Source organism: Colletotrichum tamarilloi (assembly GCF_030869305.1).
Source record: "Colletotrichum tamarilloi strain Tom-12 chromosome Unknown Scaffold_8.1, whole genome shotgun sequence".
Classification (NCBI taxonomy): Eukaryota; Fungi; Ascomycota; class Sordariomycetes; order Glomerellales; family Glomerellaceae; genus Colletotrichum; species Colletotrichum tamarilloi.
The window spans coordinates 830653-845647 of NW_026849391.1; the positions used below are offsets into that span (position 1 = coordinate 830653).

Here is a 14995-nt window from a genome sequence, read left to right on the forward strand (position 1 = left end):
CCAGCTTATCCCGTCCCGTTTCCATCTCTAACCATTACAACAGCAATAGCACACAGTCTTTCACACCCTCGAGGCTCGACTGTGCACTCACTCACTTACCTGGAGCTCGTGTTTCTCAACAGCTGCGCTGGTCCCAAAACACGCTCCAACATTGCATCCTTGACAGCAACCAAGATCCCGGGACTCGTGCGAATCTGCAGAAGCGCTCCGCCTCCAAAAAGAAAGACCTTCAGACACCGCTTGGGTCACACGCTCACCCTCAACATCACTCACAGTTTACCCATACACCGCTCACACCCGTGCCTGGGAGTTCGCCTGCAAACTGCAACGGGGCGTTCCAGTCGTCCACCACCCCGTCACAGCAAATCCACATAGTTTCCGATCTTAAGCTGGAAACAAGGCGCGATCGTGCGTCCCACCACCATTAAACTTCCAGGGACAACGTCAGTTCACGTCACTACCGCCCTTTTCTCGCTTTCTAGAAACACTCAAGAGCCGTCTTGCCCCCATTGCCCCGTCCGCGACCTCTCATTCTTCCGCCACATCCGCATTGGAATTGCAGACCGCGCCTACGGAAATCAGCTTGATGCGGCCTCAAATGTGCATGGGAGTACAGACGATCTACCTTTAGTGAAAATCTGGAGAGTTAGGGCGTATTTGCAAGAAGGACAACGGGATCAGTAGCCAAAATGGCCTTACCAAGGGAGTCGAGCTTTATGCCGGCCATCAAATGCTCGTCATGCGGCCTCGATGTGGAAATTTCCATGATGGGCGAGCACGTCTGCGGCGGTCCAGGAGCAGAGCGTAAGCTATTCACACTCGATCCAAATCTTTCGCAGAGTCAAGCTCACATCATTTACAGCATCGGCGCCGCCAGATCGTCCAGACAGCCTGGGCTCATATGATCAGCCGCCGCCGTTGGACAACAAGTACGGACGCATGGCACCTCCAACATTAGATACTAGTGCCGCCAGTATGCCAACAAACCCATCTTGACTCCTCGCGCGTAGTTGGCTAACCGAAGTAGATCTCCCATACTCGCGGCAAGGGCAATTAACACCTATAAGCACATCGACTGGTTCAATCAGCATCTCACCCAAGACACCGAACAGCCAGGCTATGGGCCGCAACGACGACTATTTCCAACCGCAAATCGCGAACGACTACAACTCAAGCCAACAATCTCGACGACCTGGAGGATACGGGGCATTCGATGATGGGGACGACTACGGTTCTGAACAGATGTACCCAGGCGAACAAAAGAAGCAAGCGCCAAGTCTTCTCCAGCGTATGAACACAATCGCGCCGGGGCCTTTCGAGATGGGCAGGAGAGCGGGAGGAAGAGGAGCCACAAAGAACGCTTTCGCCCCTTCGAGACAGGATTCTTTGACTCCGGATGACAACATGACAAACGACCGGCCACTGACTTCAGCGTCCAACAACTCCTTCATGTCTTCTGGAAGCAGCAACGCTGGCGGTATTGCGCCACCGAGACTACCAAGAAAGAATGGTTATGGAGGATTTGGGCCGCCAGGAACAACCCCCGAAGATATCGAACCCGAAACCTATGTTAGCCGCGCAGGCACCTTCCCGCGACCTAGCGAACCTATTGAGCCGCCTCTGAGAACGCCCTCAGCACCTCCTACCCGATCTGACAGGCTTAGAGGACAGCCGAACGGCGGAGAGCATGAGAGGAAGATATCAATGGGGCCCGACACATCGAGAGCTCCGCCGCCAAGAACGAGTCTTCTGCGCCCGACGACGTCTGGAAGGGATGGTGCGCCCCAAGTGGACCTGGCGAGCGAGTTCGGTTCATCAAACCCGTATCACACTCCTTCAGCTTCTACGTCGTCCGGAGCGTCCATGTTCAGCCATGGTCGCCAGGCCAGTTCTCAGAGCAGCTCACAGTCCAGCCCGGCGAATCCACGTGTACGTCGAAACCCGTCAGACGTGACCAACTTTGACAACTTGATGAACGACATTGAGTCTTCCATGGAGGCTATGAAGTCTCCTGGTATGCCGCCGCCACCACCCCAGAAACCGCTGGCGAACCCGTACTCGAATCGTCGCGCACCGCCATCTGTGGACCTTCGAGATGATCCAGCTGTGCAAGGAGGCAGACCCCGTGCGAGATCGCCACTTGCGACACCAGACTACGACCGTCGCAACCCCATGGACCGTAATCCCATGGATCGTTACAACCAAAAACATGAGCGTCAAGCCAGCGATCAGCGCAGCGTTTCGTCTCCGCCCCGCAACCGGCCCTCGCGAGGCAACTGCAAGTCTTGTGGCGATGCCATCACTGGCAAAAGCATTTCATCCTCAGACGGCCGTCTCACCGGACGCTACCACAAGGCTTGCTTCGTCTGCACAACATGCCGAGAGCCCTTTTCTTCAGCGGAATTCTACGTTCTCAACGACAAGCCTTACTGTGGTAACCATTATCACAAGCTCAACGGCAGCTTGTGTGGTTCCTGCAGACGTGGCATCGAGGGTCAATACCTGGAAGACGAAGAACGCATCAAGTACCACGTCGGTTGCTTCCGCTGCGGCGACTGCGGGATGTCCTTGTCAAACGGCTACTTCGAAGTCAACGGCCGATCATACTGCGAAAAGGACGCCTGGCGCCGCATGCAACCACCGCCTCGAATGGTCAACGAAGAGCGACGAGGACGCTCCCCTGGTGGTCTCGGTGTTCCCGGACAAGGTGGCCGCCGACCCAGTAACGGACAGACCGGCATGAGACCACCAATTGGCCTTCCTCGCGGGCAGAGAATGGGTCCCGGTGCCGGACTTGCGCCGCCCATGCCGCCTACCATGAACAAGCGCATGACGAGACTCGGAATGATGTAAACCGCCAGGAATGCCAACCCGGATCCTTTCCGACTAAACGTATTCGATTCGTCGTATATGAATCATCATTTACAATGCATTTTTAATACCCCACGACACGCTTACGACCACGACACAAACCTCATCTCAACCTTCACCACATACACTTCCATTTTTTGTTTACCATCTGAGTTTTATATACCCAGTCCTTTGTGGACTCTGTTGATACCTGCATCGGACGACGCGCTTGTCTCGTCTCCGTTTTGAGCATGAGCTTCACAGAAGCTCTTGGGGAAGGGGGAAGCCATTTACAACATTGGAGACATTCCGAATTACATGGCAAGAAGAAGCAAAGGAAGTACCTTGCAGGCGATGGGGTTGCACATGAGTGCTTGTACATAGCTAGCCATCAAAAGAGGCTCGCCGGTTTTGAGACCATAACCCGTAGCAAGCCCCAAGAGAAAGATCAATCTTGAGTCAATATCTTCAACTATTTGCCAGAAATTTGTGTTGCATGTGAATTACCCGAAGTCAGTCTGACTGACGATGGCACAGTCTCGGCTCGTGGCTCTCTATTTGTATTCACGTCGTATACAGTCGCCATCCATGATCAAAATAGTCTATTCTTTGATGTATCTAGACCGGATGGTATCGATTTGTGGGATGCAAGCCGACAAGCTCTCATCCCGCCTCGTTGTGCGTCATCTCAGACTTGCACCCTCTACCGATCTCATCAACTTGAACATCGACCCCGACTCTCAACTTCCCTCTGCAGATACCTGAATCTCGCAGCGAACAGGTCATTGCTCATGACTCTCAAGACCGTTCTTTTCCTAAGATGAATCGGCCGATGGGAGCTGGACGTACTGTTCACGCGGAAGAGGACGCTGGGAGGGCACATTGTCGAGAACTCGCCATGTTCTGAAGACCCATGCAACCACTGCTGGCCTGAGAGATGAATTTTGAGGGACTGTTGTTTTCTCATGTCGATATTTCCTCGAAGCAGATGGAACGAATGAGGTGGGCGGGCATAGGACAGATCTTGGAATAGACTAGATAGCGTCTACATATGGTAGCATGGAAAGCTTGGCATGTCCGTACTTCCCAGACTTCAATTTTCTTTCGAGGGTTAGTGGGCTTTCATTTCGAGGTGAGTAGGATATACATCATTGTGATGGCTTCATTCAGAAGCTCTCAAGTCATTTGTCCTAGGCTTAAGTAATCATGTAAGATGCCGTAATAAGTAGGTAGGTACTTCCATGTCGAAAGTTGGTGGAGTACTTCAGTTTTGCGAAAATGTCATGCTCCACCAGGAGGTTGTTTCAAGAAGAGTGGCTAGTGTCGTGGGTTGATGAGGCTGGCATCGTGCGCTGGATACTTCGCACGGTTGAAGGACAATCCGAGTCGCCTTGGCTGACTACATTCTGGCGCACATCGTGTCCGTACAGAGGACAGTGTCAGTGGTTCGTCTGGTTGAGAGTGGCCCGGTTGGGTTTCACTGCGAGCGGGTGTTCCGTGGAGCGCATGCGCATTGCTAGATGGAAATAGAAAGAGTGGATGGGACGTCAGACGGATGGATGGCGGGCCTCTCGCTCGTTCTGAGACTGTCGAGCGTCGACACATACACCAGGAAGTCAACGTGGTCGGACAGGAGAGGATAGAATGCCAGACGTTGTTGGATGAACGTGACGGTGGTACGCGAATTGCTGACAACTTGGCAAGGTAAGGGGAAGACAAAGCAGAGCGCCCGTGCCTATTAGCCAGATGTTTTTGGCGGACGGTGGTGGATAAGGGGGATGTTGTGATTTCTTCTCTTGCTGCAGCTGTTAGACATGATACGTGAGGTCTGGCGATGGCTTGATTGGGAAGTTTCTTTTTCCCCCATCAATCTTTTCTTTCGCGACGCCTCTCATTGATGGAAATGATGTGTTTGCAATTTCGAGATAAGAGCGCTCGCCCTGCGTCCACAGCCGCAAGTCACCTGCAGACTGCAGCCGGTCTCTCCTTGCCTTGCGCTGCGGTAGAGCGTAGGCAAGTGGTTATGTCGTGCGTCTTGGTTCGGAAGCTATCAGAGCAAGACTGCATTGGAAGAGACATCGAAGAGTTCGAAGTCGCGCGCATTTATGCTGGTTTGATCTTGAGAGCACAGGCTTTCTGTTCTGCTGATGCAAGGCCAAAGTGTGAGGCAGAGGGCACTGTCTATTGCGGGTGTCTGTGTGATGTGATCCCTTCTGGAGACAATGACATTCAGTGGCACCTTCTTGAACGGGCAGAGGGCCGTGAAGATCTTCTTCAACTACCTCTCCCACTCCTCAAGCCGAGTCGGTTGTCTTTGTTAGTGACTTGGTGTCATAGCTGAGAATGAGCGGGAACGGTTAGACCCGCGTATTCCCTTCGAGAAACTTGTTATCCCCTTACACGTCGCACTTCTCCTCCTTATTCGTGCGGTATCCGGACGTAATTGCCATCTCTGCCTCGTCGTTTGCAAGGCCTTCCACACTTCCCCTCGCTGAGGCAGCCAAGACGCGTGGGATATCCGGCAGCGGCAAGGTACGTGTAAAGTGCTTTTTCAGCGTAAGGGGCTAGCTGAGCTGATGAGGTATCTCGACGCCCGAAATTGGGTGTCTCGGTACTTTGGAAGAAAAAGGCGATTAACTCGGATCGACAGGGGTGTCATGGAAAGGGGAGCTCGGGACTAGCGTGGTTTTAGAAGCGCCACTTTTTGGTGCCGTTCCTGGTTTCGCAGCGTACCTTAGCCAAGCAAATGCGGCTTGGATTGGTCAGGGAAGAGAAACAAGCCAACACCGTCTTTCAGGGCGTTCAACTTTTGGCCAAAATTTTCGGTCAAGTCGCCTCTAGTGAAGGATACTTTGCTCTTTGTTCGCGAAACAGGACCAACGGCGCGGGACCTGTGCTTGATAACTCGGCATTGAGGTCGAACGCGTGGCTTTCTTTGTCGTCTTGGATTTTGAAAATCTTCTCGTTTGTCTCGTCCGGGCAGCATCAACGGGATGCAGAACAAGATGAGGTGTCCTGGTGCAATCACCCTCCTGAGATTGAGACATCCACTGATCGCTGGCTTAACCGGCGAAACATAAAGCGCGCTGCCAGCTGCCGCTATGGTGTGTAAATTTGGAAGGCATCGTGGATGGGGACGATTGCGATTAAAGTGCTTCAATATGGCTCCAGTGAATCCGGTCCGAACTTGGCTCTCCCCTTTTTTCTGTTAGTGTCGCTTGCCGAATGCCACTGGAGTCTGGCAGAGATGTTTGGGCAGAAAGAAAAAAAAAAAAAGTCCGTCATACCGTATATCCATGCCAACTGTGACAGCAAAGGTCCCGCCCATCCCGCGCGACCTGAGTCTGGTGTGATGGATTAATTGCCGGGTGCCGGCGCCAGCAGCCAGGACCTGATTCCCATCCAATCCTCTTGTCAACAAGAGGTGGAGGGACTCAGGGAGGACCGGTGGGCGACATTTGCGTCCCTCTTTTAGAAATTAGGTGGACGGTGGCCACTTTCTCACGTAACTGGCGATCTACATCCGACTCGGAGGATGGTCGGATTCGTCACTTTGCGACTTGGTTGGTTGGCTTGCTGCTGTCTGTCTCCTTTTGCGTGTTGCAATGTGAATGCGGCGACGTACGCGGTCTATCTGCAGATATCCGCGGGACGCCTTTGAGATACCTCGAGGTACATTTTGGGCCAAAGTACCTACCTTTCGTGCTTACGTGCCCTCCTTGAAGTGTAGGAGAGAGTAGGCGGCCAATTGTATGTACATCGTTCTTTCTTATCCAATTTAGATCCCACGTCGTTCTTGTACCTTACGAGATGTACTTCGTACCCTGGGTCTCTACCTAAGCAATGGAGCAACTCGATTGGCGGTCGCCCTTTCCTCTTTTTTCTCAACTTCCTTGCTTCCCCTTCCATGATCCTCCTGCCTCTTGCCTAGTTAGTGCGCCTTCCTTTTTCTTGTCCTTCCTGCCCACTATTCTTTGCCCAGAGCTCGACTCGACCTCCTCTCTCTCCTGAGTTCTGAATCCTACCACTGCCATTGTCGTAGTCGTCTCTGTCCTTCCACCTGCCTTCCACTCCTTCTCCTTTCTTCCCCTTTCTGGCTCTTGGTGGTAGAAACAAAAATCTTTCTGCAATCGCGGCAATAGCAATAAACACCATCGTCGACATTGTCTCCGTTTCACTTCAGATCTCACCTGGATTTTGCGGAGAGGCGTGTTCCAGTCTAGACTTTTCTGTCTCTTCCTCCCTTTCTTCCCCCGCGCTACCTACTCGCCCCCCGTCCGATCCATTGCACCACACCCCCGAAAAAAATCCCAACTGGGTCTCCTTTGATAGGAGCCGTGCCACTCTCTAATCAACGAGTCTTATCCAATCTCGCCAAGCCCCCATAACAGGTCCCGCTCACACTGCAGCGTTGTTGTCGTTCGAGCCAGGTTTCTTCTCGATTGGGTTTTGCGAGGCGCGAGAGAACTCACCACGTTCCTTTCAAACTTCGAAAGACCAGCGCTTCGGGTCGTCATTCCTTTGGTTGTGTGTTTTCCCGACCGCCGCAGCATGCCTCTATAGCGCCGCGGCAAACATTCCAACCGTAACCTATACCCAATCGCCCGTTCGATCAGCACCCTTTTTTTCCACAGCGGATTGCCGATTCTTTAATAATCCCCAGTCGACCGCCGCCCGCCGCCGCTTGCCGCTGCCGCGCTGGCCATGTTGACCATGCTCAAACAACAATCATCGAGAGGCTTCATCGCCCCGAGGGCTCGCCCCAAGACGCTGCTCTTTCTCGCTCTGGCAATTGTCACCGTCTACTTCCTGGCCACACGCGGCGCTCCTGCCGGCTATCACGTCGTCCCCTGGAACCAAGACGGCACCTCTCCACCCCCTGAAAAGGCCGCACCTCCTGAACCGCCAAAGTCGGAAGAGGAGAGGAAGCAGGATGAGGAGAGACAAAAGCAAGAGAGAGAAAAGCACGAGCAAGATCTGCGAGACGAATTCGCGCGGGAGTATGAAGCTGCCAAGAAGTACGTGCCCTCCTGCCAATCCCGACTGCGGGAACGTCAGCTGTCACGCATGCAGGAGAGACTGACATTTTAAACTTTACAGGCTTCCCGGCAACGACGCGATCTACGGAAACACACTTAACTCTCTGAAAGATAAGGAAAACAGGACCGCCGAGCACGCCGCCAACCTCCGTGAGTCTGGCACGCAGGAGGAGGCCTACACCAACCAGCGACCGGTCTACTTCAACCCTTATCCCGACTACAACAGCGAAGAATGGAACAAGACGCATCGCGCGCCTCATGTGCCCTGCATTGGTGCGACTGGCGAGGCCGTTGATGATCTCTTGGTCTTCAAGGGTCATCCTGCGAAATTCCCCAACCCGGGCTTCGGCGGCTTCGATGTCCTGGACATGGATGGCAACATTTGCTACGAGCGCGAGACCAGACTTGGACCCTACGGTCTTCTTCCTCAACTCAGCAAGGCCGGTCTTCGCATTGACTGGGATAACATCAACTGGGGCGACCTTCAGGAGAAGTGTATTGAGAGAAACGCTGCCCGCTTCGACGAGGGAAAGCCCAACGAGTACATCAAGACTGCTTACCCCGACATCGCTGAGAAGTACGGCAAGGAGGTCGAGGAGGAAGAGGAGGCCAACGAGAAACGAGGCCTTACTAACAAGTTCAGGGGCGGGTCCAAGGGCGCTAAGGTGACGACTCCCGACGCCCGTACTGCTGTCCTTCTTCGAACCTATACCGGCAAGAAGTACACGGAGAACGACAAGCAGGTCATTCGTTCCCTCATTTCTGAGCTTTCGCTCCGATCTGGTGGCGAATATCAGGTTTTCCTGCTACTGCACGTTCGCGACCAGGCTCTCGACATTTGGAACGACGAAGCCACGTACCAATACGTACTCAACGAGCATGTGCCTCTCGAGTTCCACGGCATCACCAAGCTGTGGAATGACCAGGCTATGTGGAACCTGTACACAGCACTTACCGACGAGAACGAAAAGAGTGTGCATTCTGCCCAATGGCTGTCGGTGCAGAAGTTCAGCCAGGACCACCCTGAGTTCGACTTTATCTGGAATTGGGAAATGGACGCCAGAATCATCGGCCACAACTACGACTTCCTGAAGCGCCTCTCCGACTTCTCCAAGAAACAGCCTCGCAGAGGTTTGTGGGAGCGCAACGAGCGTTACTATATCCCCGATTTCCACGGAGACTACGATACCGACTTCCGCAAGGACGTTGAGCAGCGCACCCGCGGCAACCAGATCTGGGGCCCGCCCAAGCTGCCTTTCATCAACCCCGTCGGCCCTAAACCTCCTGTCGAAAACCCTGAGAAGGAGCCGTACAAGTGGGGAGTTGGCGAGGATGCGGACATGATCACTGTCGGCCCCATCTTCAACCCGATCAACAGCAGCTGGATCATCTCGGACCACATTTGGGGCTACAGAGACGAAAAGTTCCCCGACCCTGCAAAAACCCTCCCCCGCCGAACCACCATTGTCACCCAATCTCGTGTCTCCAAGCGCCTCTTGGACATCATGCATGTTGAGAATCTTCGTGGCAACCATATTGCGTCGGAGATGACCCCTCAGACTGTCGCGCTTCTCCACGGCTTCAAGACTGTGTTTGCACCTCACCCTACCTGGTTTGACCGCCCCTGGAATGGCACTTTCCTCGAGAAGTGGTTCAATCCTGGTCCTCGCGGCGAGAGCGGTGGCGAGGGCAGTCCTATGGGCTGGGGAAGAGAGCGTAGATACCAGGGCATGACTTGGTACTACCGCGCCGAACCCCCACCAAGACTGTACAACAACTGGATCGGATATGTCGACACTAAGATTGGCGGCAAGAACTGGGAGAGAGCGCACGGTCGTCCGTGTCTGCCACCCATGATCCTCCATCCCATCAAGGAGGTCAAGCCGACAGAACCCGGATTCGCGACCCAGTTCGAGCTCTTCTACGGCTGAACGTGCCCACGCAGAACTATGGTGTATGATGTACGAACAAGACTTGCTTCAAACTGGGTTTCGTGGTCTCGCTGGCAAGAGCGACGAGGTATGAAGCAGAGCACTGGCAGCAGAAACAACCAGACATGAGAGTTTTCAATGGGATTTGGAGGGTACCTATCCTGGAGAACAGGCGCTGCTACGAATGCCACTACATGCCCGAGAGGCTATGAATATCAACGAGCTCCAGGCAATCGCCCCGGGAACCGTGGCGACATTTACCGATCCATTCCGTCCATACGCATGCGGGCCACAGGTTAGATATGAAATCGTTACAGTGTTGCCCCCGGAGCGAGACGTTGTCTCTTTCAAATCAACTGTTTCGGCCTTCACGTGTGAAAACGGGGTTACGGTTTTCGCATCACTAGTGATGCATCTTCAGTAAAAAAACATGGCACATTTTCACTCTTCTTCATTGTCCAATGCCGACAAACCCTGTTCTTTCTCCCCTACCTTACTTTACTCTCTTTTTTGGGCATTTTTACAGCGATTAGACCTTTTCCCTAAACGGCCGGCTTTACTTTTCTAGTTGTACAAAGGGTGGATGTAGATGGATTGTGTGCGTAGGTGGGAAACCAATGTTGCCGGTTTTCGGGACCGATTGAGCGTAGATATATAGAGTATCTCTATCCTTCGGGAACTCGAAGATGAGGGAAAACCTGCCAATTGTAATTGTCACGGGTCATATTGCTGGTCTTTCATGAGTGACTTGTTGCGACTCTGTGATTGTACATGCTGAGCTTTGACTTGCAACTGGGTAGGTTCTACGGTCTTGGCCTCTCAAGGCTGGATTACACAAGACTTCAGAACCTGATCTATATATGGCCGATGCAAGTACCAGGCAGCCTCGGGCTCAGGCGTCTATCTAGCTCTCATATATAAGGACTCCTCGTCTCCGCCAACATGGAAGATGAAAGCAAGTTGATGTGACCGATCTGACTGATCTGGTTCAGTTTGTCCGGGTGGTTGATGTCCACATGTCAATGGGCAGACCAGGTGTTACATATTGCGAGGACAGTTGAGGAACTTCTGGCAGAAGAGCTTCTTGAATACCCTATTCGAATTAGCAATCTGGGTCTCAGGTTATTAGTTCTTGGTGAATTATTCGACCGGTAATATGCCGAGGCAGGGACGGGATGAGGACCGGTGATGAGATTGATGAGAATGGGTTGTTCCGGCTTAGGGCGATAAGCTCGGTGCTTGGGCATCCTGCTCAACTAAAGCCACACGTTCTTGTTGCGTCCGAAAGACTGGAAGATTGAATTTGGATGTGCTGTGTTCAACCACGGAAGCCTGCGCTTCTCGGTGCATTTATAAGGAGCATGTGGCCGACGGGTGGCCTCAGGCTGGATGCTTGCTTTCTGGGTAGCTTGACATTGGGTTTGGGTTTAGGCTTTGGGTTGGGAAGAATGAGATCTGGAATTCATTGGGTGTTGATGTGATCTGGGCTGCTTACTTAGTTGTGACAATCGGCATTACCACATCTGCCTTACTGGCCATAGAAGAAAGTCACTCCGGGGCAGTCAACGTGGGTACCAATTTGCTATGGAAGAGACCGATAGTCTAGGCGAAAGACAAATAAGCTCTTATGTCACAACAGAATGTCGTCGAATCGCGCTCAGATGTGCGTCCAACGAGGCCGAGGCGGATACCAGGATCTTCAGAATCTCGGTATCTGGACTGTTTTGGCAGCCTCACAGGACACATCGGATAGCTACAGACAATAGTTACGATCCTGCAGGCTGGCTCCAGACGCAAGCGAGCACCTGCGCGGCTTCGAGACCTTCACGACGAGTGTGGAACAGAGTTGCGGTGCATCAATGAAGCTAAAGGCGAACCATCACTGGCAAGGAATTGCCTGAATTCGCCCACCTATCTGCCTGATCTGCCTTACCTGCCGTGCCTGCCTAACTGCCTGGTCACTTTGTGGAAGCAATAGACGGACGGGACACGGCATGCATTGCGCGTGGCTCCTGCCGACTTCTCCATTTTTGGGCGGGGGAAAGCGCGCCTGCCGTACCTGCCCCGCGCGGACGGGGAGGCCGTTTAAATCACGTGTACCTTGAATCTATTGGGCAGGGCCTCTCACACCTGCAGCGTACTTCCACTTTGTTTCTTGTTACCCAAATGAGAAACCTAAAACAATCGCAGCCTGCAGCTGATGCCTATAGCCTGCAGACACCTCAGGCAGGCTCTCCTTCGACGATGCATTCCCCGAGCAAATGCGCTCGTGAGTCGTGATGATGGCCTCACTAATACGAACATGAGGCAGCCAGATCCATTCGCAACCCGAGACAGCACCGAACAAGAATCTGTGCCACAGCAAGCCCACCTTCAATGCATCGCAAGAAAAGCCTGATGCTGTGCTTGGGGCTACAGCTGCATCTGCTGGTCCAATTGCATCACTTTTATGTGCCGTGGCTACATGACGATGCGGTACAGTCAAAAATGGCCTCACGATAGCGACTCCTATCGAGCCACTGATTCTAGAACACCTTGCATCTCAAACCTCCAAGGGCAAGAAACAGACTGTAGCACCATCGCTTGATGCGGCTCATTGGACACTCGTTTTGACCAGCCAACGGGAATCTCGAAGCTTGCAGCTTGCCCAGCCCAATGACACAAAATGAGGCTTGCAACTAGAATGCAGTGCTGACAGGAGATAAATACCCCGCTCTTCATCATGCTTCAAGTGCAAGAAAGGAGCCGATATCCTGTTGGCACCGTCCTCTCTCAGTCCTCCCTTTGCTTTCGTGACCATCTCAGTAGCTGGCATTCTGCACAAGATGGCTGCCTCTTTCGTTGACTTGGCTGGCATCGCCAAATTGGGTGTACAGCTTGCTACGAAGCTCGCAATCTATCAACTCGGCACCTCTGGATCAGATAGCGATATCCACAGTCTCAGTGACGATGTCCTTGCTACAGCGGCAGCACTAAGCCAGCTGCGGGAATTTCTCGCCGCTGATGCACTTGAGGTATCACCCGTCTACCGGTACGATGGTCGGGAAGCCATCGAAGATCTTGCAACGAGATGTGGAAAGGTGTATACCACCATTATCCGCAGCGTTTATAGAGCAAGTCTTGCTGTCAAAGTCGTCAAAGATGTGGACTTTGAGTCCCTTAGCACGGAGGACCTGAAGGCATCCAGGCTGCATGCAATCAGCGACAACATGGACTGGGATATGGTCGAGGAAGCCATTGAGACGAGTGAGGTCCAACTGCGCTGGCTCAAAGCAAGTCTGCTCCTCCACATTCAAGTAGCTGGTATTGCTGGCCTTCAGATCAAGTAAGTGCACCTTATGCCGTGACGATGAACGATTTAGCTAACCACTCCTCAGACCGAGATATCCTGGAAGTTTTGACGAGGAATTGGCCTCAAGGAGTCTGGCAATGCGTTTGTTGACATGCAAGGGCAAAGCCGCCAAGGAACTCGTCGAGATTGCTGAGAGAAAGGAACGTCTGGCGCTTGCAGACAAGCCTGACACTGAGAGCGTTTACGAATCTTCAGCAGCATCATCAGTCAGCGGCAGCGGCGTTGAAGATGACGCAGAATCCTGGAAGTCTGGCGAGACAGCTAATGACTCTAGGGCGCCATCCCTTTGTGGTGATAAGACGGAGGAGAATGCCAAGGTCACGCCCGTCGTTGAGATTGATATATCTCCTCCTCCGCCACCGCCGATGGCTGCCCCGACAAGCTTCTGGCACCAGCCGTGGGACGGGGGCCCTGACGCAGGCCCGGTTGAAATCAAGCTCTTGTCACCGAAGCGTCGATTCCCAGCCAAGGTCTTCAAGTCTGTTGGCAAATGGTTCAAGGGTATTTTCAGCCGCAACACCATGCCACCCATCATCGACCTAGATCTCGAGGCGACGGTCCTGAGAAATGGACCATTCCCAGAGTCCTTCTTGGCATTGGAGCCCAAGATGCTCCGTCTCGAGCTGAAGCGCATCCTGAAGCAAAGCTCCAAGACCCCTGGCGACGCGTTCCTGATCCAGGACGACCAACTTCGTTCTGCCGTTCAGGGTGCTCTCTTCCGTGCCCAGAGAAAGGATGGCCGCACCAGGCAGCTTATCACTGTAGATGTCACCACCCGACCAGATGTCGCGGTTGTGTACATGTCGGTCGATCCGGCGGCAGAACCCGTTCACATGACTGATGTTCTGGGTCGAAAGTACGATATTCCATTTGAGCAGTGCCGCACCGTTCAAGTAAGATCCCCCCCCTTTTAGTACTCCATAAATCTTCAACTAACCGGCGTCTACAGGGTGCGCGTGTATCAATCCACCAGCGCTTCAAAGACGTCAACAGGCTCTGGAACCTCGTGAGAGACGGAGCATATGAGATCGTCGACGAGAACGACACTGTCATCACGCCAGAGGCATGGCAAACAACCATCAAGCCCGGCGCCGTTCTCCACATGCGCATCTCGGCCTTCAACGACGGCATGAACGGAGGCGTCTTCGTACCACCCGGCGCGCCAGACCCGCTCACGTGGGCCGAGCCTTACACGCCGCCGCCCATGCCACCAGGCTGCTGGAGGGGACCCCCCATGCCTCGGGGGATGCGCGCGCCGGGATTCTGCCGTCCTGGAGGCCCGGGGCCGAAGGGATGCATGCCTCCTCCGCCACCGCCTACTATTCCGCGTGTTATGCCGCACGTGATCACAGTTGAGCCTAGAGAGCGTGCGGAGCTTGGCTTCGAGCCCGACTTTGGACCGAACCTGACGCGAGAGGAAGACTTGGGCGAGGGGCGGAAAGACCTCGGTCGGTGGGTTGCTTTGTGGACTAATGCTACGGACACGGATTTCACCTCTGACTCGGGCGGTATCCCGTCTTATGATGATGCTTCATCCATTATGTCTGGGTCGTCCTCGTCCTCGGATGAGATTGTGGATGATTGAATCATCTTAACGTTTGTTCCTCCTCATTAGCAACGTGGCTCTGAGGTTTTAGCCTTTCACCTTGCTGATCTGTTGGGTGTCACTCTTTTCGCCCTCAGTACCTATACGTTTATGATGTTGTCACGATTATGAGTAGGCAGGTTGGACTTGGGCTTCAACGCCTCCGTTCCTCAATTGCGTTTCGTTCGAATATGTCAATGTTGTATCCGTATGGCCAGATATCGTTATTTAATTTCTC

The 14995-nt window shown here is 53.3% G+C and overlaps 4 protein-coding genes across 4 annotated transcripts; 3 read left to right on the top strand and 1 right to left on the bottom strand.

The window, feature by feature from the left end:
* Positions 1 to 689: 689 nt before the first annotated feature.
* CTAM01_03617 (LIM domain-containing protein) lies at positions 690 to 2853 on the top strand (the record flags this gene model as incomplete). The annotated part of the gene is made up of 3 exons (XM_060519651.1): positions 690 to 804; positions 863 to 973; positions 1028 to 2853. The coding sequence occupies 3 exons, from the start codon at positions 690 to 692 to the stop codon at positions 2851 to 2853; spliced, it is 2052 nt and encodes a 683-aa protein (XP_060385857.1).
* A 1314-nt stretch (positions 2854 to 4167) lies between these two features.
* On the bottom strand, positions 4168 to 4455 carry CTAM01_03618 (uncharacterized protein; the record flags this gene model as incomplete). The annotated part of the gene is made up of 1 exon (XM_060519652.1): positions 4168 to 4455. One exon carries the CDS (start codon positions 4453 to 4455, stop codon positions 4168 to 4170), a length of 288 nt encoding a protein of 95 aa, XP_060385858.1.
* A 3099-nt stretch (positions 4456 to 7554) lies between these two features.
* On the top strand, positions 7555 to 9820 carry CTAM01_03619 (uncharacterized protein; the record flags this gene model as incomplete). The annotated part of the gene is made up of 2 exons (XM_060519653.1): positions 7555 to 7868; positions 7951 to 9820. The coding sequence occupies 2 exons, from the start codon at positions 7555 to 7557 to the stop codon at positions 9818 to 9820; spliced, it is 2184 nt and encodes a 727-aa protein (XP_060385859.1).
* Positions 9821 to 12645: 2825 nt separating this feature from the next.
* On the top strand, positions 12646 to 14757 carry CTAM01_03620 (uncharacterized protein; the record flags this gene model as incomplete). Its single annotated transcript, XM_060519654.1, has 3 exons — positions 12646 to 13145; positions 13198 to 14065; positions 14122 to 14757. The coding sequence occupies 3 exons, from the start codon at positions 12646 to 12648 to the stop codon at positions 14755 to 14757; spliced, it is 2004 nt and encodes a 667-aa protein (XP_060385860.1).
* Positions 14758 to 14995: the final 238 nt, after the last annotated feature.